Genomic DNA, 21773 nt, shown 5'->3' with positions numbered 1-21773 from the left:
TAAGTGCATTGAAAACAACATGGGAAGTAAGAAAAAAGGACATTACATTTATTTAATTTTATTTATGCAGTCGTTATAGTTTAAGTTTGGTGGCTTGGTATGGACATAAAAACTCAACTGTAAGGAGGAATCCCATTGCCTATTTACAAAATGATAGGAATTGAATTCAGGACCACAAAAAACAAATCTGGGAGTGAGAATTGAAGCCATAGCATCTGCTTGCAAGATCTGGGGTCTGCCTCTTGCAAGTCCTGCAATTCTTTGGGCCTTTATTGGATGTTGCAATTTCCTCTATATTTCACGACTAGACAGTTATTAATTCATCAAACTCTACTATCAGTTTGCTTTTATGTTGCTTATCAAAAATAATAAACTGAAAGTACACTTCTTAAATGGCTTTTTGGGCCCAACAAGTTTTTGGAAATGGGCCCCAGCACCCTAAATCTGAGACACAGCTCCTAGTGATTATTACGTTCTTCTGTGTGGTAGGTAACACTTGCTTGCACTTGGAAACCCCACGCTTCCATTCAAATTCAAGGTGAGAGATAACTGTAACTGGTCCATTGTAATAGTAAGAGCAGTTTTCAATTGAGTGTGGAAAGTAATTAGTGAATTGCATTGGTTTTGCATTACTTCACTCAGTGATTGGTTCAAAGTTCTCGCGCCATTTCGTCAACTATAAATCAGAAGTGAAACCAAAACCAATCGCGGCTAATGCATGCACATTTTCCCTTTTGTGCTTTGTGTTGGCTAGGTGTAATAAATTCAAGTTTTGATTGGTTTACTTGATTGTCTCTGTCCCTTTTAACCCTTTCAGCCCCGTGGGTTTCCCCATTGACGAGTAAAATCGTCTGGCGTTAGACAGAGTAAAATCTATAAGTGGCACTATTGGGAGTTAAAGGGTTAATTGGTTACAGTAATTACTTTGGTTTTGGTTTTACAACACTCGATTGAAACTTACTATAAGAATGATCTAATAATTATATTATTACTGTTTGAACATTTAAGAAAGAGGAGGCATGCAGTTGTTATTTATGAGCCTCAGAAAATAACAAGGGAATTATTAAACAGTTTCCGCACTTTAGCCTTCAGCTCTGGGATTCCTGTTCCATTCTTTGCAGACACCGGTATCACAGGAAGAGATAACGCCTCTGCATTGCCTTGAATTTCATCATCCCAATCAACCAAGTCTATCTTGTTAGCTACAATAGCACCTGGCCGTTGTGACAGCCGGTCTTTGAAAAGCTCCAACTCCTCACGTAAGCAAGCAAATGTGGTTAAGGGATCTTTCTCAGAAATGTCTAAAACATAAAGAAGGCAGCGGCATCTTTCAATGTGACGTAGAAAAGCATGTCCTAGTCCCTTGTTGAGATGTGCCCCACTTATTAAGCCAGGGATGTCAGCAACTAAAAGAGAGAGCTAGCACATTAATTTTAACCCAATTAATAAGTATAATTGTAATAATCAAAGAAAACTGCTTTTTTTTAGACTGAAAGACATGACTTTATAATATTTTTATTAAGTGATAGGAATACTTTAAACAAAATTACTGTGGTTAAGTCTCCCAATGAAATACCAAAAACTCTTTAAATGCTTGAAATGCAGTGTTTGCCTTATTTTTTAGAAACACTCAATAAAAGATATAATCACAGAACTAATATTATTATTATAAGTCAGAAAAGTTGATTAGCCAAATCAAATGTGGTTTCTACCCATGGATTACACAAACTTAAATGGTTGATCCCATATGTAGGACATGACCACAATAATACCATCATGTCTGGATCGAGACTGGCCAAACCAGTTTTAAAGAGAGTTCTGTTACCTGCAATCTGTGAATAATCCTCAAACTCCATTATTCCAACAAAAGGGTTTATTGTAGTAAAAGGATAAGCAGCTACCGCGGGTTTTGCCCTGGAAATTGCTCTCAATAGTGTTGACTTGCCAGCATTAGGAAAACCAACCTAAATTCAGGCCACATAAAAAGGAATGACAAACATAAATATCTATTATTTTGTGGTGGTCTTAGAATTAGAATTCATTCTTTCAAATTTGGGAATAAGGAATTCCAGCTACTTTGAAAGACAAAGGTTTGCTAGTTTGGGTGGTGACCTGACACCTCATGAAAGACAAAAAAACAACAACAACAACATAGTGGTCTAATTAACACTGTCCAGAAAAAATAGCTTCTAGAGTATCTGAATGACAACCAATGCATATAAACTTGGATTGGGATGAAAGGCTTTTCAAATTATTGTAAGTTGATGCATCCTTTTCCCTCTTTATTTGGTATACATGTAGTTCAGGAGCAGGAGGTTAGAGGATGGAGGGATGTCTGTTCTATCACACAATCAAAATAATAAATCAGTATGGACTGATTTATGAAAGATATGAATCAAATGAAAGCATACAAGGCTGAATGGTTTAAAGATGCTTTTGCCCTTGGCATAATATTTCAACTTGAATAGTTTTATTTTTACCTGTTTCACTACCAGTGTCCATTAAACAGCACTATATGAAAATGTCCTCCTCCCCTCCCCCCCTCCCCCTCCCAAGAAAAGGCTGTTCAGCATTAAAGCTACCTGGTTGTGCACGATAAAGACAAAATTACAACCAATTAATAATTATTTATTTCTTGCTTTGACTAACTGTAGTTTTTTTTAACTAACCAAGCCAATATCAGCTATAGTTTTTAGTTCCAATTCCACAACTTTCTCCTCTCCAGGGGTCCCGTCTGTAGACATGTCAGGTGCTCGATCAAGTGCTGTCTTGAAGTGTGCATTCCCAAATCCACCCACACCGCCATGTGCAGCAACAAATGTTTGCCTCTCTGCTATCATGTCTGCTATTACCTGACCATCTTCCTTTACCACTGTTCCAAGAGGAACCTATTAAGCATTAACAAACTTACTGGTCAGTTCAAGTCCATGGAGATTTTGAAGTACAAATTGGACCAACATAAATTGATGCTGTCAAGAGCATCATTAGAACTGTCGCATTGCCATGATTTCTCACCATGCACCTGGACCAAAAGGACATTTTACTAAACAACGAAACGAAGCCCCAAAACACCATGTATGACCCAGCTACCATACATTGAATACTAAGTAAACCGACAAAGGTTGGATTTGAGATTAAACATCGTTTTAGGCCAAATTAGACCTAAAAAGTTATTGCCCCTAATCTTAGTATTAATCTGATTCCTAATCTTTATCTCAATGAATTAGGAGCAATAACGAATTCGATGTTTTGCTGTTTCCTGGTTTAGTAATGCCCGGACCAAAATGTCTCTGTTGGTATTTGCCTGCTTTAAGTGTACATCATCTTGTCCCAATCATCACCATGGATAATCTTCATAACAACAAAAATGACAGCGATGCTGAGAACAAGTTAATGGTAGTTTCAATGGAGATTTCATGGAATACAAGGAATTCTAATTTCTCTTTGAGCCTTCCTCAGCCAAATACTTCAGAAGAAATATGTGCGATTTTTGTCCTGAAAACATCAACACCACTTATTTTTCCATAATTCAGAAAAAGGGTTTTTGTGTGGAGGTTCTTCCCTTGACGTCTGAAAGATGTTTGCAGACAGCATGGCTGACACATATAGCAAGAGCAATCACCTCCTGTTGATTTTTCCAGAAAACGATTCCCATTCCTTGCAGATAGACTGAACATTGCAGATAAACTCTCCACAGGTAAACTCGATATTTTACATTTCAAATAAAGTTTATCATTATTTTATAAATTTTAAAAAGCTGATTGCAGTTAAGCATTTACTGTTGCAACATAATACTAAAATTATAAAAGGTATTATGTATGCTCAGACTACTCCTTGTTGAGGAATTTAGTTAGCCATTTAATATTACACTCAGTCTAAGATTTCACCTCAAATATGCAGTCTGAGCCATTCCTCCCTTTGCAATCTTCACTTCTGCCAGCCCCACCATTCTCAGCCTTAATGTGTTTTGGAAGGTGAGCAAGTTCTTTAACGGAGTAATCTGAAATCAGAACAATGCTCCCTCCGTGACCCCCATCCCCACCATCGGGACCAGCTTTAGGTTCAAATCTAAAATGAAGTTATGAGTAATTTGAAAAAAATATTGTTTATGTGATGGCACTTTAGTGAGAATCACAATATAATTGAAAAAGTTTTGACAAATTTTGCAAGTGAGTTACAGATTAAAAAAAACATTTTTTTTTTGTGGAAAGTATATTAAACACTTATTTAATTAATACAACTTACTTTTTCCTCCTGAAGTGAAAACAACCGTTACCACCATCTCCTGCCTTTAGTACTACTTTCTTCCAATCAATAAACTGTCTTTCCTATGTCAGTCAAAGAAACTTTAACTTTTGTAATTAAATCAGAGGTAATCTTGAGGCATTTCATCAACTTACATTCTATATTGTGATTCAATGTCATATTAAAAAAAATAACTAATTAGCCAGCTACCTGAAAAATCTGCATGTGGCTCTTGATCCATACCTCTTTGATACCTAATTATGTACCTTATGTAAAACAGTTGACCTCGATGAGCTCTAAACTTGAGCCCACAATATGGTCATGTGATACTGGTCACATTCGTATACACGGAGGGTTGGACATATGTACTTGCAATCGTACGGTCATATGATCACCAAAACTGAATTTTCTTGCACAGATGGATTACTACATTTTCTTACCCATGGTGCTCTGCACGCACCCCTTTGGCACGCAGAGCTCCGCTATTAGGCTAGGAAGCGTAAGTAAATTTAAATGCCATAAAATTCCATGCTACCTTAAAAGAGGGTGTGAATGGAGTTAACCGACTAGGGACAATATTAGGGCTAGAAAATATTACTGACTATCAACAAAACGAGGGAAAAATTACCGACTAGCGACAAAAAAATTAACTCGGATTTACCGACAACCGACAAAGGTCAAAAATTTTAACCGACAACCGACAAAGTAATAAAATTTAAACCGAAAACTGACATGTGGACGCCCCCATTCAGACCCTCTTAAAGGTCAGAACTCAGGACTGGTTAAAAGAAAAAGGGGGAGTGATTTCAAGAGACCCAATGATGCAATTTCTTTGATTTTGTGATGACATCAATATTATTTTTAAAAAAGCATGGAGCTATAAACATTACTCATACGCAAAATAAGTGAACAAGTGAAGATAATTTTTTTTTTCAATGGAGACTCAGATTTGAGATACTCGGAAAAATCCAAACTTGTATATCAGAGTCACCATAGAAAAAAATCTCTTCATCTTCATTTTCTGCAGATAACCAAGCTGCTACCTAGGAAAATTTTTCAAGAGCCGTTTGAGCTTCCATCATTAAAAGTTAGTAGCCCAAGTCATTTTTTCAAGAACCCTGAATAAATTAATTAATAGTGAGGATAAATCACCTTGTAATAACTTAGGCGCCCGTTCTGGCTACTCATTCAGAAATTTGGTCGTCTGCGCTTGCAAATAAGGCGCCCCAGGTGACTGGACGACCGGGCGACCCTTAGGCAGCAGCCTTGATAACATTAAATTTTCATCTACTCCAAAACAATAAATTGAAAAAGTATTTAAGACTATCTAGCATAGGCCACAAATGAACATATCATTTGGGAAAAATGGATGCAAAATATGGAGATGTGCCTCATGATATGAGCCTTCAGTGAAACAATGGATTGTAAAATAAGAGCTCAACTGTGATTTCCAATCAGCCATATGGTTCACAAAGAAGAAGTAATTTGGGGAGGGAGAAATTCCCCATAAATTCAATGATACCCAAGGGGGGCCTAGAGGGGAATTACTTCATAAATTACTTCCTACTTACACTGCACACCCCCATCAACCCCAAAAACTGGCCCTTGAATGAAAAGACACCATTTCAACTTTACCTTACTATGTGCTTTGGAGCTGTAAAGACGACAGATGTACCTCAGCCACCCCCTGAACATTGCAGAGACCACATAGGCCAGGCTGCTAAGTCTGAAGGCGTGGCTGCTAATTGTGAACCCGCTGACCTGTCAACAACCTGCAAATGGAGGAAAGAGTTGTTTACAGATAAGATCAGATGAGGGCTGATAAATATGGTGGGTAGGTACACGTGGTCGCGATCTTGTTTCCGAATTGGCGTGCCAGTAACATTGAGATTCAGCAGCTAGCAGCCTAGAGGACAATGGCAGCAGAGCGTCCAAAGCGAAGGATAACACAACCTTGCTTGGTATGTAGACAGGAATTGCTTCAAACTGCGATTGAGGCAACTTTCTGTGGAATCGTAAATATTTCTGTCTAGTTGATCGATGTGTGCCAGAAACATGCTTCCAGGGTTTTTCTCTCGTTCATCTAAATAACCTACTCGGTCTGTTGCATTCATAACTATGCAGCTGTTCTTGGTCGCCATTTCAACACCGCATTTGAGCCTTTTTAGCATCAATTAATTCACAGAGATAACCTGTGTATTAAAATTTAAAAGCCTTTTCGTCTGTTCTATTGAGATCTTATTGAATTTCTTCAGAATTCATTTTCTTTTCCCTAGTATGTAGTATAAAGGAAACAGTTTTATCTACTACACATACAGGTGCGATATTTGGGCCGTAGGGAAAAAGTACCATGCATTCAATTTCGGAATTTCTTTTAAAAGCTAGTTAATTAAGCAGAACGCTCTCGTGGGCAGTGTAACTCGAAGGAAAATCGACACAAATTCCCCGCTTTAATCGTAGTTTTATTAAATGTGATCAACTCTTCTTTTCGTTTAAACCTTTGAGACATGTTTTCATGGAAACTCTGGTGTTTTTATAGTCAATAGCGATTGAATGACAAGTTTCATTGTTTTGCGTGTTTCTAAGGGAAAGAAAACACTGTTAATTTAACCTTAATTTATCAAAGTTGAATTAAGAGTGTTTTAGGTCCAAACCCAGTTGACTTTTTAATTTTTTTCTCATTGCTCCAAAGACACCCAATTATCGACATGAAATATTTGTTATCATCAGGATTATTTAATATAAGCTTAACTTCCACTGAACCGTGAAGGACCATAAAATTTGTTTTGGATGGTAAACAGATTTTAACCTGGGCTCTAACCCCTGTTATAAAAGAACTTAGACAAACTGTTCAACTAGTTATGAACAGGGTACTTTATAGCCTTGTCATTTGTTAATTCGATCTGTAGATCAACAATGTATTGAAGTTCCTTTAAATGATAAGGGCATGGAAAACATAAATAGAAGCTGAGTCAGTTATATATGCTGCCATTAAATTGCTTTATGTTTTTCTGTCAGTGGTTTTAGGGTCCTCTAGAAAGGTAATTAACTAATGTTCTCGTACCTTGATTTGGAAAGCTCGATACATATGGTTGACCGAAAACTTGACTACGCCATATAGTGTATAACTTACAGAGGCTTCAGGAATGTTGTGTGATATTTGCTTTCAGATAGACAGACATTATCTAACGAGTGACCTGCTAAGATGCCTAGATCTGTAGATGATCTGAGATCCATGATACATGTATTTGCTCTGCTTTAACACAAATGAGTAAAAGTGTTACAGTGGAGATCAGTCACATGACCATCAAAAGCTTTTTATTTTATTTTTTGAAACTTTATTTAGATGGGCGTCAATCAAAATTGTTTCCACAACAATAGTCCTGTTCAATTGGCACCAGTCAAATTCGTCATGGAAAGATTTGGATTGACGTCGACCCAAATTTAGTTTTAAAGCATGAAAAAATCATTGAGGGGCTGGTAACTGCTGTAATGCTGACAAAGTCAAGTTATTAATATTGAGACCATTTATTAACATGTATTGTGTACTTGATAGTTAATAAAATTAACGATAATGGTTTTTCTTAGGAATACAATGGAGGTCTTTTGCATAAGGAGGAAATTATGTTGCGTAGGGCTATGTATGCCTCATTGAATGATTCCAAGAAACCATTACCAACCAAGCTTCCGATTCATCAGTTAACTTTAAGCTCTCAAGATTCAAGTGATGTGGCTCATTCAAAAGGACAAGTTTCAACCAGTGAACTAATTAATGATGATATTGTAGACAGTAACAACTGTGACATTGACTCTGCAAAATGCTTTAAGTCCAATCACTCTGTCTTGAAGACTTATCCTGAATTAAAGAAGAGGCTGAAAATTTCAAAGGAGCCAAGCAAACTACTAAATTATGTTATCAAGAAGAAGAAAGAGAAAAGAAACAACTCAAGAGCTTTATTAGGGACTTTGTCACCAACCAAAGTTTCTGAAAATGGTGAAACTAGTTTTCCTAGCTCCCCAACTGTGAATGGGAAACCAAAGACAACGAAGAAGAAAAAGCGACAGAGAGGAGCACTTGCTGTGTTTGTCGCCATGAACAAGTCTGTTGGTGGAAAGATATCAAAGAACCATTTCTCTGAACCAGAGAAAGGCCTTCTTTTGAAGAACAAGAAAAGGAGAAGGAGAAAGAGGAAGGCATTCAAGAATGACATATTTAATAAAACTGATAGTGCCGGTGCTGAAGATGAGGATTCACCCATAAAGAAATCCAAAATAGAAGACAAAATGTAAGTTTATTGGACAGTCTTAAAACGTAAAAATGTTTAATGACATTCGTTCATTTTTCAGAGTACAGGTAGTTTTATAAGGATTATGCTTGAGAGAAATTAACACCAACGACGTTGCTGCGAGTGGGCGGGTGACTTTCATGTGAGGGGTTGCAGGTTCAAACCACGACCAAAACAACTCTCAGGATCTTCAAATAACTGGAGAGAAATATTATTGTAGCTTTAGTTAATTCATCTGCAGATCTTCGTAGATAAGAACTATAACCAAATGGTCTCACAGTCCTTCTGCATGACACAAAAGAAATCCACACACTTTGCAAACAGTAGGTCGCAGAGTTTACCAGTGTTATGCGCTAACCTGCAATCAGGGACAAAATTGGTTGACACATTGTGTTTAAACAGTTCTTTATAAGAGTAAAATAACACTATAATTTGAATCATGCTCTAAATTATTGATAAGACTCCCCACTCCCCCATTCAATGTTGCCTATTTGTACCTAAATATCCTGGGAATCATGCTACAACATTGTTTTGGGGGTGGGGGGAAGGGGGCGAATTGGACTTCCTAAGAAGGCTAAAAGATAGAAGAAATACGGCACAGGCTGGGGTTAGAAATGGTCAATTTGTCAACAATTTTGTCACCAATTGTCTGAACTATAATATTGCACATTTCTTAAAAATCAAGTACCGGTATATTTAGAATTCTGTTGTGACATTACATTGAGTACACCATAAGTACTTTCCATCAATTTATTTGGGTCCACACGCTAATAATTAGGGTTGATTATGTAATTTTATGGTGACGTTACAATCAAGTGGTTGGGCTTCAAAACTGTTCACAACATGGTTAATCAAGGCAAAATTCCAGAACAAACTTGTGCACTAGTTCACATAATTTGCACAAAAGTATGAACGGCTGAAACCAAGTGAAATTATGGGAAAGTTAGACTGTCTGTTTTCAGCTACATTAGACAAGCCTCACATAATTATTGATACTTTTGACAGATGTTCTTTACATATCAAATTTATGCACTGTCTTTACGGCATCTCGGCTCATCTAATGATTCCAACCTCCAAAGTTGAACTCCCAAGGATTGACTTCATTATCAGCGATTACTCCTAGTGTTAAAACTTTACATGAAGCCAATCGATGTTATTGGAGAGTAGATTCTGTAAAACCATCCTAGGAGGCCAGGAGATTATGGAAACTCAAGCCATACAGTACAGCATACCTTCCAGCATGTGCCAACATAGCACATAAATTAGAATAAGAGAGGAATAGATTATCATTAGGCAACCTACATGTACACGTACTTGGAGCTATGCAATATGCAATACAAGACAATAGATACTTAACTGACCACTCCCCATAGGGGCTTTTCAGGACCAATGAAACACAATCAACGAATTACAACAGAACAGAACAACAACAACTTAAAGAATACCAACTGGTTGGAGGCAAACCAGTTGGCTATTTACAATTGCAACAGAGAAGTTGAACCAGGGACTTCGAGGAACAAATTCAATGAGTAGTCTGAAGGGGTCTTGAAGCCGGGAACTCTGAATCACAATCTTGGTGAAACTGATTTCAACTTTGTCAATTGAAAATGAAATTGTGACTCCTTTAACTTGTAGATGTATTTTGTTCCTTAGACCTGTGAGAATAGTGCAAGCACAGAGAAAATTTGCCAAGGCCCTTCCATTGAGTCCATCCAGGTAGGCTACATTTTTGCTTTTGCTTTTGTGTTTTTATCTATTTGGGCTAAAAATATGCATTAATATTACCAATAATTATACTGTAGAATGAAATTTGTAATGAGCAAAGTATCAACTTTTTGTTTTCAGCATGAGGATTCAGGAAGAAAGACACTTGTTATCTACTTCAGTTTCAAGAGCCAAGACTGAGGATTTCTTAACCTTCCTTTGTTTAAGAAGTAAGTACCAATTTGTAAGAACTTCTTAGCTTATGACAGGACAATCTCGTTCCTTGACGCTGTGACCCCTTTCGTTAACAAGGATTTTAAACCTTTGGGTGATATAATCCAAAATAGGGCTGCCTCTGATTGCCTAGTAAAAATAAAGAAAATGGGAGAGGAAAAAGAGGAACAAATGTATGTGCTGTGCATTTTACAGTTTAGAACATTTCTTTGCCATCCTTTCAAAAAGAAATACCTGAAATTATCAAATTCAACGTTTTACTTAAATGACCGCATAACAGTAACTTTTTGAATTTTCTATCATTCTTTAAAAATTACTTATCTTATATAACTTGTTAATACTTCATGATGGGAAAACAAAAGAAATGTTTTGTTAATCAATATCTGTATTATCTGATCCAGATTTCTCTTCATTTACTCATTTGTGGGCAAGACACTTTACTCTCACGGTGCCTCTCTCCACCCAGGTGTATAGATGGGTATCGGCGAATTTAATGCTGGGGGGTAACCCTGCAATGGACTTGCATCCCATCCAGGGGGAGTGGAAATACTCCTAGTCGCTTCATGCTACATGTACAGAAACCGGGATAAGCTCCAGCCTAATGGGCCACTGGTCTTGTAAGCAGACTTTACCCTTTGCTCATTAAACAGATCTTTCAAGTCATTGAAGCACCAAAAATACCTAGTGTAAATTAACACTTAAATGCTAACGCTTCATTAACAATGTTTGTTAATTAAACATCAGCATCTAAGTGTTAATTTATTCCATGAGAAAGGGTTGGATATGAGATGGTAAGTAGCCAACAAGGCACGTAGTGCCAAGTCAGCTATAACCAGTCTCATATCCAACAAGCGCGAATGGAATAATAGTGTTGTTTTATTAAATTCCTTAAACTCCAAAAATTTGAAAGTACGAAATACGAGCAAAAAAAGGGAGAAAATCCTAGCAAAATTGAAAAAACTTGATGAAGATGCGATGTTGTGTAAGACCTTGTGGTCAGACAGACGCAGGCTCATCACAAAAACATTTCTTGCCTTTTTGCGTACTTCTAAATGTGGGAATTGATCCAAACTTTCCACAAAAAAAGTTTTTTGTTCTTGTTTGGCTTTATTCAAAGAGAAATTTTGCTTTCCGGCGAAAAATTTTTTAGTTTAGCAATGCTTAAGTTAACGCAATCATTTACCATAATCAGTTCACTCAATCTCGGTTATCAGGTCATATACGTTAGTTTGACCTTATGTTGTAAGGTCAAACTAAGGTATATTATATGAGCTGATAACCGAGATTGAGTGAACCAATCAGAGCTCGCAGAATGCATTATCAGAGGTTGAGAATTTAATAATAAGTCATATACAGTATTCACATGAGATCTATGTCACATTTACAATTTCTCGGCTTACCCTTGAGATTGTAATTAGCCTGGGTGTGAAAAATGAGGGGGGCTTACCCCAAACCCCGCTCGTTTTTCACACCCAGATTTTTTGCTTTCCTTACTATCTGGGAGCCTGAACAGGCTAATTTGTAGTTGTGATACAGATCTGCTGCTCATATTTTATATACATGTATGACATACAAACTTTATTCTTTCCTTTTAACAATAAATATCATGGTAACACAGTTGGATGCCCTTTGGGAGCTCCTCAATCTTTCTCGGATATCAAGAAGTAATAATAATAATAATAATAAATAAATTAAAAAAAATAAGTAATAATAATAAACGAAATGACAAAATAATAAATTATTATTACCGAATTTACCCGTGTATAAGTCGATACCATGTATAAGTCGATCCCCCAAAATGCAATTTCTTAATTTCTTTGTTAAATATTCATGGACACTAATCTTGTATTCTTAGATTTCTGGAAATGTGGATACACAAAAAAATCAGGGCCTCAAACGCTTAAAAGTTTCGTTGTTCAACAGCTGTTGAATATGTGGGCATTTTGTCCTTGAGTTTTGAAAAAGTTCTCAGAAAATCGAACATGTAAACCTCAAACTCACCTGTTTCGTTGTTCAAAGATAAAGGGCTTTAGAGGATAAGCACAATGCACACAGAAGCAGGAGTCAATCTTTGAAAATAACTTGCGAACGATGCGAAAATGTGCAAGGTTTAATTGGTCCTTGACTTATAATTTCTCAAATGACAAACAAAACAAAACTCATAAACCAAACAATACAAAGTTTGCAAAAGCATTTAAATCTGCCAGGTTTGTATAAAGAATAAAAAACATTCATTACCAACCAGCATTTTCATGCAACACGAGTGACGATGCTTGCACGCAAACACGAGGTATTGCGCCAGGTTACTAAGCCATTGAACGATCGTGTTTTATTCGAAGAAACAGAAATGACTTTTAGAGCTTTCCGCCTTTGGAAAACGAAAATTTCCAGTGTCTATTTCATATTTGTGCTTGTGAGTATCTTCAACATTTAGAGTTGGACAAATCCTTTTTCATTTCAACTGGAATTGCTTACATTCGTTTTGAAGTCTTTTGTCATTCATTTTGAAGTCTTTACGTCGGCTTTTGTCCACTGTGTTCATTATGCCCAAGGCAACGTTAACATTATTATGTTAATTTTGAATAAATTACTTAGCTTGCACTTGGCTCAAAATCTTTGACCCGTGTATAAGTCGAGGGCGATTTTTGGAGCTTCTTTTGAGGCCATAAAAGGTCGACTTATACATGGGTAAATACGGTATTTTGTCGTTTGGTTTATTGTTGTCTTGATGTATTAGAGTGGTTTTCAAATGAGTGTAGTAAAACCAAACCAAAGTAATTACTTTGGCCTATCAGAAAGGACAGACACAATCAAGTAAACCAATCAAAACGCGAAGAAATTACACGTAGCTGACACAGTGTGGGAAAATGTGCACGCGCGAGCCACGATTGGGTTTGGGTTCACTTCTGATTGGTTGAAAAAGTGGCGTGAGAACTTTGAACCAATCACTTAGTGAAGTAATGCAAAACCAAAGTAATTCGCTAATTACTTTTGACACTCAATTGAAAACCGCGCTAATAACTTAGAGCAAGTGCAAAATAATATTTTTATCATTTTCTTGTGTTAGTTCTGTAGTTTTTACAGTCTCAGTGTTCATTACATTTTGACCTTCTTAGACTAGCCTAAAGAGCAGAAGTTGGAAATAGTTGTTACATGTAATATTTTAAGATTGTTATGTTACAGATCATCCTGTCCTGCCAGAAGAGCTTGAGATTTTCAATCATCCTTGTATGCCAGTATCGCCTTTGTCAGACGACCAAGAGGAAAATAACACTTCATCTCCACCCTCGCCTGCACAGTCTCAGTCCTCTGTCTCAAATGTATCAAACCTATCAAGTACAATTCCCAAATCATTTTCTGACTCACCAGCCCCTTCGATAGATAGTCCAGCCACTGGTGAGGGGCCTTGTTGGGAGAGTGGAGTGGTAAGGATGTATGCTGATGGTCCCAAGGGACTTGCAGGGAACAGAAAAGATCAGAAGAAATATGAGGAGCTACAACCAAGTGATGATGCCGATGTGAGTTGTTATGATTACTTTTTCTTGATGTGTGATTATTAAAATCTCACTACTGCTTGCAGCTGCTTAAGCCTCAAAATTATAATGGAACCACTTCCACTGGAGGAAATTTCGTGTTGCAAGTTCTTGAACTAATTTGTCATCACTTGTCTACGTGAAAAAGTTTACATGTGAAAAAGTTTACATGATTGTTGTGTGACAGATAAACAGTTTATAATGCAATCTGTAAGTGCTCTCCGAGACTGACTCTATTTGGGGTGCCACCTGCTGTTGTTAACTTGACACTTGGCTCCTCTGGTTGCTGTAACTTCCTGAAATGCGGGAGGCAAGTCAGTCTGTTGGTGGACTAACTTGAGCATTTTCAATTGCATCAGCTTTCTCACTTGCTCAATTGATAGGTACATGTATATTAATTCTGATATTTCTGTCTTGGTGCCTCTTCCTTTCATAAAAAAAAATTATATTGAAGATATGGCACATACACTACATGTGCCGATAGCTTACTGTACTTAATTCACTCAAAAAGTAGAATGTAATTTGCATTCCGTTGGGTATATGTAGAATACTAGAAAGTTGAGTCTTTTGTCATAAATGGTACAGTAATGACATCAAAGCACACTTTGGGCGAAGGAACATGAAAGCACAAGAAATATAAAAAAAGAGCAACGATTTTTTTTATACATATATCGAGTACTCTAATTATGAAACTTTCAAAAGTAATTTTAAAAGAAACTTTTTTTAAAACTTTGGGAATTTAGTAGTTGACACAGCGGATATAGCAAATGGTACGGGTCAACATCAGCAACAGGGCTCAACCTTAATTTGTACTCACACTAAAACAATCATTACACTGGAAATACATGTAGAAGAAAATAATATTATACAGAGTACTGGCTGCTCGGAATAGCCATAGGACTGACAGCTAGAGTAGCCAGACAGCCATTGGTTCAAAGCAAGTACTCCTTGTGCGTTTTCTTTGTTTTATTTTAAACCCAAATTTTAAGTTTAAAATGAATTACTTCTTGTCATTTGACGACAACGTTTTGGCAAAGTTTTGGTATTTACTGCTGAAGATTCTTGAACTGGAGACACATGCTCGATGGCCCGAAAGAGTTACGTACTGCGTGTTAACGGCGCGAAAAGTCGTTCTTTCTACTGCTTTGATTTTCCTTCCCTCATACAAACAGCATCTCGAAAAGTAGTGCATTGTCACGTTTACGTTGGTAGCAGACGTCTGATGTGCAATAACTTGTTTCACTTCCCCAGGATTATTTTTGGATTATTTACATTCGGAGTATCGAGTTTATTTCCTTTGTTTATTCTTATTTGGAAGGCCGTTTATGTTGGCGCACACTTTTTAGTTTAATTATTGTTATTTTAAAACATGTAATATGGTAAGCATTCAGAAAGTGCTGCTATGTTCGAAAGTACAATTAATAGTATTGTAAGATTGTGAAATTCATTAAAGGCGTTTATACCTTTGTAAAATACTGTCTCATTTTCAACTGGTTTGCTCCGCAGTATTTAACTTTATTTATCTTTTTTCACCACAAATTGTTAGAACGTTTCTTTTTTTGTCCACTGTTCACGGCTTTAGAGTGAAAGGAAACCTATTTCTAGCCAGCGTAGCTGTCGGTTCTGTCGAAATCTCAGGCACTCCGAAAAGAACCACCAGCTAAGCAGACTATCCTATTTCTGAAAAGATCGCGCGCATGTCTTTTCCGGAAAGCCCTCAACAAATGCGTCTTTGGATCGAAAAATTATAACAGAATGAAACAATGCGCTTCTGAAGATATTAATCTTATAAACTACGAACTTTGGATGTGAGAAAACATAATCTGGGTAAAAATGAGTGGGTATGATTTTTTTTTGAGGAAGGATATCTTGAAAATGAATGTTCTTAGAGAAAACAAAGCAGTTCTGATAGGCTTCAGTGGTCGAAAACTATGCGTAATTTAGAAGCAAAATTGTCCATTCCATGTTCCGGATACATACAATAAACTTTCTAGCAAACATGCTAAAAAGACAAAACATAATTAAAAACTGACAAAAAATTCGGTCCATTTAGAAATATTTCTGTTGAATCGCTCAACTTTCATCAGTTTGAATAGCAGTGAGCGGTTAGAGAGTTTATTCGTAATTTGGCCTTATTTACAAGTCAATTTTACTTTAAGTAATCTGGCTAATCGTTTCCTTAATGAACACAATTGTGTCGTTGTCAAGCGTTTTAAAGCATACCAGCGTAAAGATTCTCTCTTCCAATTCCCATGGGAATTTATTCAAATCAACATGAGTGAAGGGTTTATATATTTAATATATTCTTGTCTCATTTTTTGGTCGGCAACAACTTGATCTTCGCTGTTTTTTTGTTTCTTTACTGGTCATTGTTTTCGAAGTTAATTCCATGTTTTCTATGTTCCCTTCTGCAGGACCCAAGAGAACTGACCAAATCCGTAACACCACCTCTCACCTTCCGTGTGTCCTCACGCCCAACACACTGGGCCGCATGTAGAGCAAAGGACAAGCAACTTCCCAGACCGATACCAAAGCCTGTCGCCGTGATGCCATCTTTAGCGGGAAATGCAGTCAATGAAAGTGCATTACCTGCGCGAACTTGCAACAGCGGAAACAACGCCATTCTTCCGCCTCCGCCGTTATTGCACCCCGTGGAATCAACCTCGTGTTCTCCTCCGCCGCCTCCATTGCTGTACATTCCTTCAGCAGCTTTGCGTGTCACGCATCTGCACGGCCCGCCCACTCTAAAGCGGTATCCTTCCACCTCTCCCACGCGTGAACGAGAAAGCGCGGAGCTCGTAGAGCAACGTCGGCTATCGCTTGATCAGAATGCGGGACCGCCTCCACTGAAGAGATTCCCGCCAATTGTCATAGAGCATGAAAGTGCTAAGAATGATGAAAGCACAGAGAAAGGCAGCTACGACCAGCTAATGTCGCCTTGTGATTCAGGATTTCGTTCTGTTTCGTCACGATCGCCGAATAACTTCAAAATTAATGTAGAAGTTTCGGCTACGTCTAAAGCCACCGTAGCTGGCAGCTGTAGGGCAAGCAGCTCCCTTTCCGACTTGACCAAAATCACGTCGCTAGAGACTGAAGATAAAGGAACAACATCTCGGTGGCCAAATAAGGAAATGCCTTTATTAAGAAGGCATTCTTCAGCCAGTCAGGATGCAGTGTGCTTCGATGAGCTCGTGTATTTGCGAGCAAATTCGCACAGTCCACCGCTTCTTCAGCGCGTGTCTGTTTCTGCGGACAACAAACAAGTGGGACCATCTTTTCATTTGTCCAAAGCTTCTGCTGGTCCATTAGAAACTTCCGGTATCCGACTACAATCGGCTGTTCCGATCGAAACTTCCGGTAGTCAGTGTGAAAAAGCTGCTGATCGAGTTGAAACTTCCAGCCTTGAACTCGGTACTCTCAGCAATCGATTTGGATCCGTTAGTGATAAAAGTGAACCCTTCGCTTGTGTTGTGCAAACTTCCGGTGGTCATTATAGAACTTCCGGTAATCCTATACAGAGATTCGGTACTCGTCCTGAAACTTCCGGTGGCGGACTTGATACTTCTTACAGTCGTCTTTCGCCGAACTTTCATCCAGTTCCTTCTGGGCATGTAAAGCAATCAGCGGCCCAAATGGGTCACTCCGAAGCTTCCTTCATCGCAACAACACTTCACAGTAATCATTCCACTTCCGGTGAACCCAGTCATTTTCGAGCCTCCCCTCTCGCAATGTCTAGACATAGCAACAGCCCTCAAGCGTTCCAAGAAGGAAGTTACCCTAGACCCATTCCCGTTGGTGAAGCTCTTGTGTCTGGAAGGAGGCTCTCCCCTGGGCTACTAAGAGAGAAGAACAAATGCACTTACGTTTTTGCTAATCGGCAGACAAATTTATCAACCGGAAACGAACCAGGTCCCTTGCAAGTTAGCTCTTTGGTTATGCCAAGCAAACATGGCATGCATATATCTCCAAACGCAGTTAACCTTAGCTCAATGCGCTTTCATTCATCTGAAGACTGTGGCCGGTCTGATGGAAGGCGGTCATTTGTGGGCAACACTCCATACTCAGGCCATCATACTTCCTCGTCTTTTATATTTCGATCGCAACAGAGCTCAAGTGATCCGAGTGCACAATTTGGTAATCCTTTAGCCTCCAAAAGAATACCTTCCCCGCGATCAGACTTGTTCAGCAGAATCTCTTACGAACCAAATAACGTTGTATATATGCCTCGCCCTGGTACTGATTCTCCGAGCCCCTTGTCTTCAGATGGTCATCCAACAGCTTTGCGATCCAGTGTTCGGCATAAAGAAAACTCCGTGCAAAGCTCTTATCCTATGTGGTCTCATTTGAGACCTGGACCGTATTCTGTACCATCGATCGTCTCTGGAAATTCCTCTCCTAGGCCGTACACTTTCTCTGTAAAATTTCCCGAGGGAACGCTTTCTGCGCCCCAATCTGAAAGTCATTCCGTTGGCTCGCGTTCAAATTCGAGCACGCCATCTTTAGATGGGTATTCGTTAGCTTCTGTTCAATCAACTGATAATCAACTGGCGCCTGTTAATGAGAAAGCAAGTCATAAAAGTGGTGGGTCACCCAGCACTGATCCGCCTGGACTTCATGTAGTACGACAGGAAAATTTCAGAAGCTCTCAATTACCCCCGGCTTTCCAAGTTGGAGATCTGCGGCAGGATTCAAGAACAAATACGGTTTTCACGGATTGTGCTTTTTCAAACACTTCCTCGAGAGACAGATTTGTTCGCGAATCGGAATTTTGTGCTCCAGAAGAGTTCAACAGGAAATCTTCAAGCCCGTCACATCGTCACACCCACATTCCAACCAAACCTCCTTTATCCAATTCGCCAAGTCTAAACAGGCAAACATCAAGTCCTTTACCTCGCCCGAATCACCACATTTCAAATCCTCCATCTTCCAAATCGCCTGGTCTAAAAGAAAAGAAAAGCTCCGGGTCAGCGGTTATCTACAGCGATACTAACGTTAAAAAGCCTCTCAAATCTTCAGCAGTTACTGGCAGAAATACGTCAGCTTCGAAGAATAAGCAAATGGTTTGCCCTTCAGCTGTTTTTCACCCAAGCGAAGAGGAATTTAAAGATCCGGTTGCTTACATTAAGATGATCCGACGGGATGCTGAAAGATTTGGTGTGTGTGTGATTGTTCCCCCCGAGTCATGGAAGGTTAGTTTTTGCCTTCAGCTTTGTACGAATTTCTGCACGCACTTTTGACTAAACTGTGGACTAAAGAGAAAAAGGGGGGTCCTCCAGATGTCTCAGTAGTTACCAAGGGTTTGCATATCAAGCGAACATGGCAAAATTAAACCGGTGATCAGGCAAACATAGACAAACATCATTGGTAGCAAGGGAACATACAAAATTTAGGAAGCAAAAAAGCCGGGAACGTTGTCGGAATTATTGGGAGCAAATGCTGCTAGACCCTCAGGGGTTTTCAGTTTTTCCAACTTCGAGAGGGTATATAACGGAGCCTCCCTCTTCTATATTAACCCTCTGAGTCCATGCTGTCCCGTATCTTTTTATTTTTTAAAGCACCTCCCGGGGGGGGGGGAGGCACACCCAAAACACGGTGGTACTTCAAAATGATTAAAAGATATAGCAGTTCTAAAAATATAAGATATGGGACAGGGTTGACGTAAGGGTATAATATCTCCAGTATCATGATAATGGGCTTCTTCATATGTGTTACCCATCACGATTTAAATTCTTTTATGTTTGTGAAATTTACCGTCATTGTTTACGTTTTTAGCCCGAATTTCAAATCTCGGACAACGTGAGGTTTAATAGCGAATGCCAACTGATCCACCGACTTCAAGATAGGTGAGTTCGTGACAGACACCTTCGTTGATCAGATTGCATTTTTGTTGTTTATAAACAATAAAAAGCCAGAAGAATTCACTGTATGGTATTGAGACTAGGCTAATTTGTACATTAGCAAAAGAATATTAAATTGACTGCCATGTATGAATAAGGTCTATTGTCTGTAATCAGAGACACAAGTGATGTCGAAGTTGGCAGAAGAGCAAGGTGACACTTTATGACGCTTATTGAAATCTTCTGTCATCCAAAAGCACATTTCCAAGTTTATGTCTGCCTCCTCTTTAAAGCGAGTCTTTTTTCATTTTAAAAAAACTTCGCGCTTAGACTCGCTTTGTAGAGGAGGCAGACATGAATTCGGAAATGGCCTATGAGGGACCTGTGGTTGTTTTACTGGAGAATTGCAGGGTTTTTTTCTTGATGACGCAGTTATGTAGTAACTACTGTAAAATAATTAGCGGGAAATTCAGCGTGTTTGCATTTTAAAAGCAAGCATTCGAACGAGAACAAGCCCACGATGCATTCCCGTGACATGTTTTTCTTTTGTTTTTTCATTCCAGGTGGGGTCCTGCGGAGGATGAATTGGCCTGCATCAAGAAACATCTTGACCAGCAATCCATCTCACTTGTGCCCTTGCCTCAGGTAGTATTTTGAGACATTCCTGATTGGCTCACTCAATCCATCGACAGCAGCTTATTTATCGTATGACCTTATATGGAAACGGATTGGGCTGGTTGAAAGCAACTTTTGTTCATTTTGTGAAGTTGAAACAGTTAAAATTTTTATGAGAAGTTTATTAGAAATAGATTTTGTGATAAAAATAAGCGGCAAAAAGTCACGTGTTTTCTACATCTCCGAGTTCATTTTCAAGTGTGGATATTTAAATTTTCGACAAACAGTGCGATTCAATTCAATTATGTCTCATTGTGGTATGTCTCCTTGTTATCGTCATTAATATTTCTCAAGTACCTACATATTCTATCACATTTTAGCGTTCGTGACATCCTTACCGATTTTAACTTTTTAATTGTTCTTATTGTATTCATGCAAATCTTGTTTTTTTTGTAAGTTGTGTTACGGTACCAAATGATAGCCAGCTTACAAGAGCTGCTACAATGTTCACGGCAAAAGTAAAGATTTTCCTTCATTTTCGTAATGAACGCTATTCTTTTGTTCGGCTTCAAAACTGCAAACTCTGTAGACTACTTTTGAGGTGACTGTTTCGATTGTGAATCGCTAAATTTCATGACGCCAATTCGCGCTTTCTTATTCAAACAGATTTAAACGACTCGTTGGTGATTTAAATTTTCAGATTGGCGGATGCGAACTCGATCTACCTCGGTTTTCCAAGGTGATGGGCCAGTTCGGTGGACTTCAAAAGGTAACACACTTTGGCTGTGTTTGATACTTCATCGCGCAAAGGAAAGACACTATTTTCATCTTTCATATGTGAAGATATTTTTGTTGTCATGATTACGGACATGTCAGCCAATAGTATTACTGCATCCTGTTGACGCGCGAAATCAGGTTCTTGTTATCTAAATAATAAGAAGAGCATTACATGATCGCGCGAGGATACGAATTTAAAGCTTCATTTTGTGATATGTTATCTCTCAGTTTTTGGCTGCTCTCACTCGTGTGAGATACCATCAGCATTCAAAGATAAAACATGTTTTTGTGAGGAAATTTGTAAGCTTTACTTGTTGACTTTTTGCTTCACAGGTCATTGATAGCAAAAAATGGCCCAAAGTCGGCGAAATATTGAAAATACCTCGAGCAGTAAGTTGCGTACTTTGTTATTGTATTTCCAGAATTCTGGAAACGGTACGCTTTGCATGTTAATCTTCTATTTTACTTTGTGTTAAAAGTTTAAAGGCCCCGTTTTCACGTGCGAGTTGTTTAGTCCCAACTACTCGATGGAACTTTTGTCC

General features: G+C 38.4%; 2 protein-coding genes across 4 annotated transcripts in view; one reads left to right on the top strand and one right to left on the bottom strand.

Annotated features, from left to right (window-relative positions):
• Window positions 1–28: 28 nt before the first annotated feature.
• Window positions 29–5980, bottom strand: LOC137992329 (GTPase Obg-like). Of its 2 annotated transcripts, none has more exons than XM_068837611.1 (6): window positions 5881–5980; window positions 4246–4328; window positions 3888–4068; window positions 2670–2888; window positions 1826–1964; window positions 29–1406 (listed from the first exon to the last, which is right to left on the bottom strand). In XM_068837611.1, exons 1-6 carry the CDS (start codon window positions 5938–5940, stop codon window positions 1042–1044), a joined length of 1047 nt encoding a protein of 348 aa, XP_068693712.1. In that variant the 5' UTR covers window positions 5941–5980; the 3' UTR covers window positions 29–1041. The 2 variants fall into 2 exon arrangements, with proteins under 2 accessions (XP_068693712.1, XP_068693722.1); XM_068837621.1 differs by having other exon boundaries at window positions 903–1301.
• Window positions 5981–6014: 34 nt separating this feature from the next.
• The window catches only part of LOC137992310 (uncharacterized), a 35526-nt gene continuing 19767 nt past the window's right edge, over window positions 6015–21773 (top strand). The window contains exons 1-10 of one of the 2 annotated variants that reach the window (XM_068837591.1): window positions 6015–6206; window positions 7834–8531; window positions 10185–10247; window positions 10377–10465; window positions 13653–13987; window positions 16417–19191; window positions 19775–19845; window positions 20403–20484; window positions 21155–21223; window positions 21565–21621. In XM_068837591.1, the coding sequence (XP_068693692.1) occupies window positions 6162–6206; window positions 7834–8531; window positions 10185–10247; window positions 10377–10465; window positions 13653–13987; window positions 16417–19191; window positions 19775–19845; window positions 20403–20484; window positions 21155–21223; window positions 21565–21621 (4284 nt within the window). In that variant the 5' untranslated portion in view covers window positions 6015–6161. The remainder of the gene's footprint in view (window positions 6207–7833; window positions 8532–10184; window positions 10248–10376; window positions 10466–13652; window positions 13988–16416; window positions 19192–19774; window positions 19846–20402; window positions 20485–21154; window positions 21224–21564; window positions 21622–21773) is intronic. The other variant, XM_068837582.1, reaches the window with a different exon arrangement.

This window comes from Montipora foliosa, chromosome 1 (genome assembly GCF_036669935.1).
Source record: "Montipora foliosa isolate CH-2021 chromosome 1, ASM3666993v2, whole genome shotgun sequence".
Lineage (NCBI taxonomy): Eukaryota > Metazoa > Cnidaria > Anthozoa > Scleractinia > Acroporidae > Montipora > Montipora foliosa.
Note: the sequence above shows the minus strand (reverse complement) of the source record. Positions and strands in the feature narration are given on the sequence as shown.

What these genes read in the sequence shown, in the direction of transcription:
- LOC137992329 (XM_068837611.1), bottom strand. Translation starts at nt 5,940, where the DNA reads ATGTTCAGGGGGTGGCTGAGGTACATCTGTCGTCTTTACAGCTCCAAA. An exon ending in GCTCAGACTGCATATTTGAG is followed by an intron (nt 2,889 to 3,887) that starts GTGAAATCTTAG and finishes AATGCTTAATAG; the next exon opens with GTTCCTCTTGGAACAGTGGT. An exon ending in GGATTATTCACAGATTGCAG is followed by an intron (nt 1,407 to 1,825) that starts GTAACAGAACTC and finishes TCTCTCTTTTAG; the next exon opens with TTGCTGACATCCCTGGCTTA.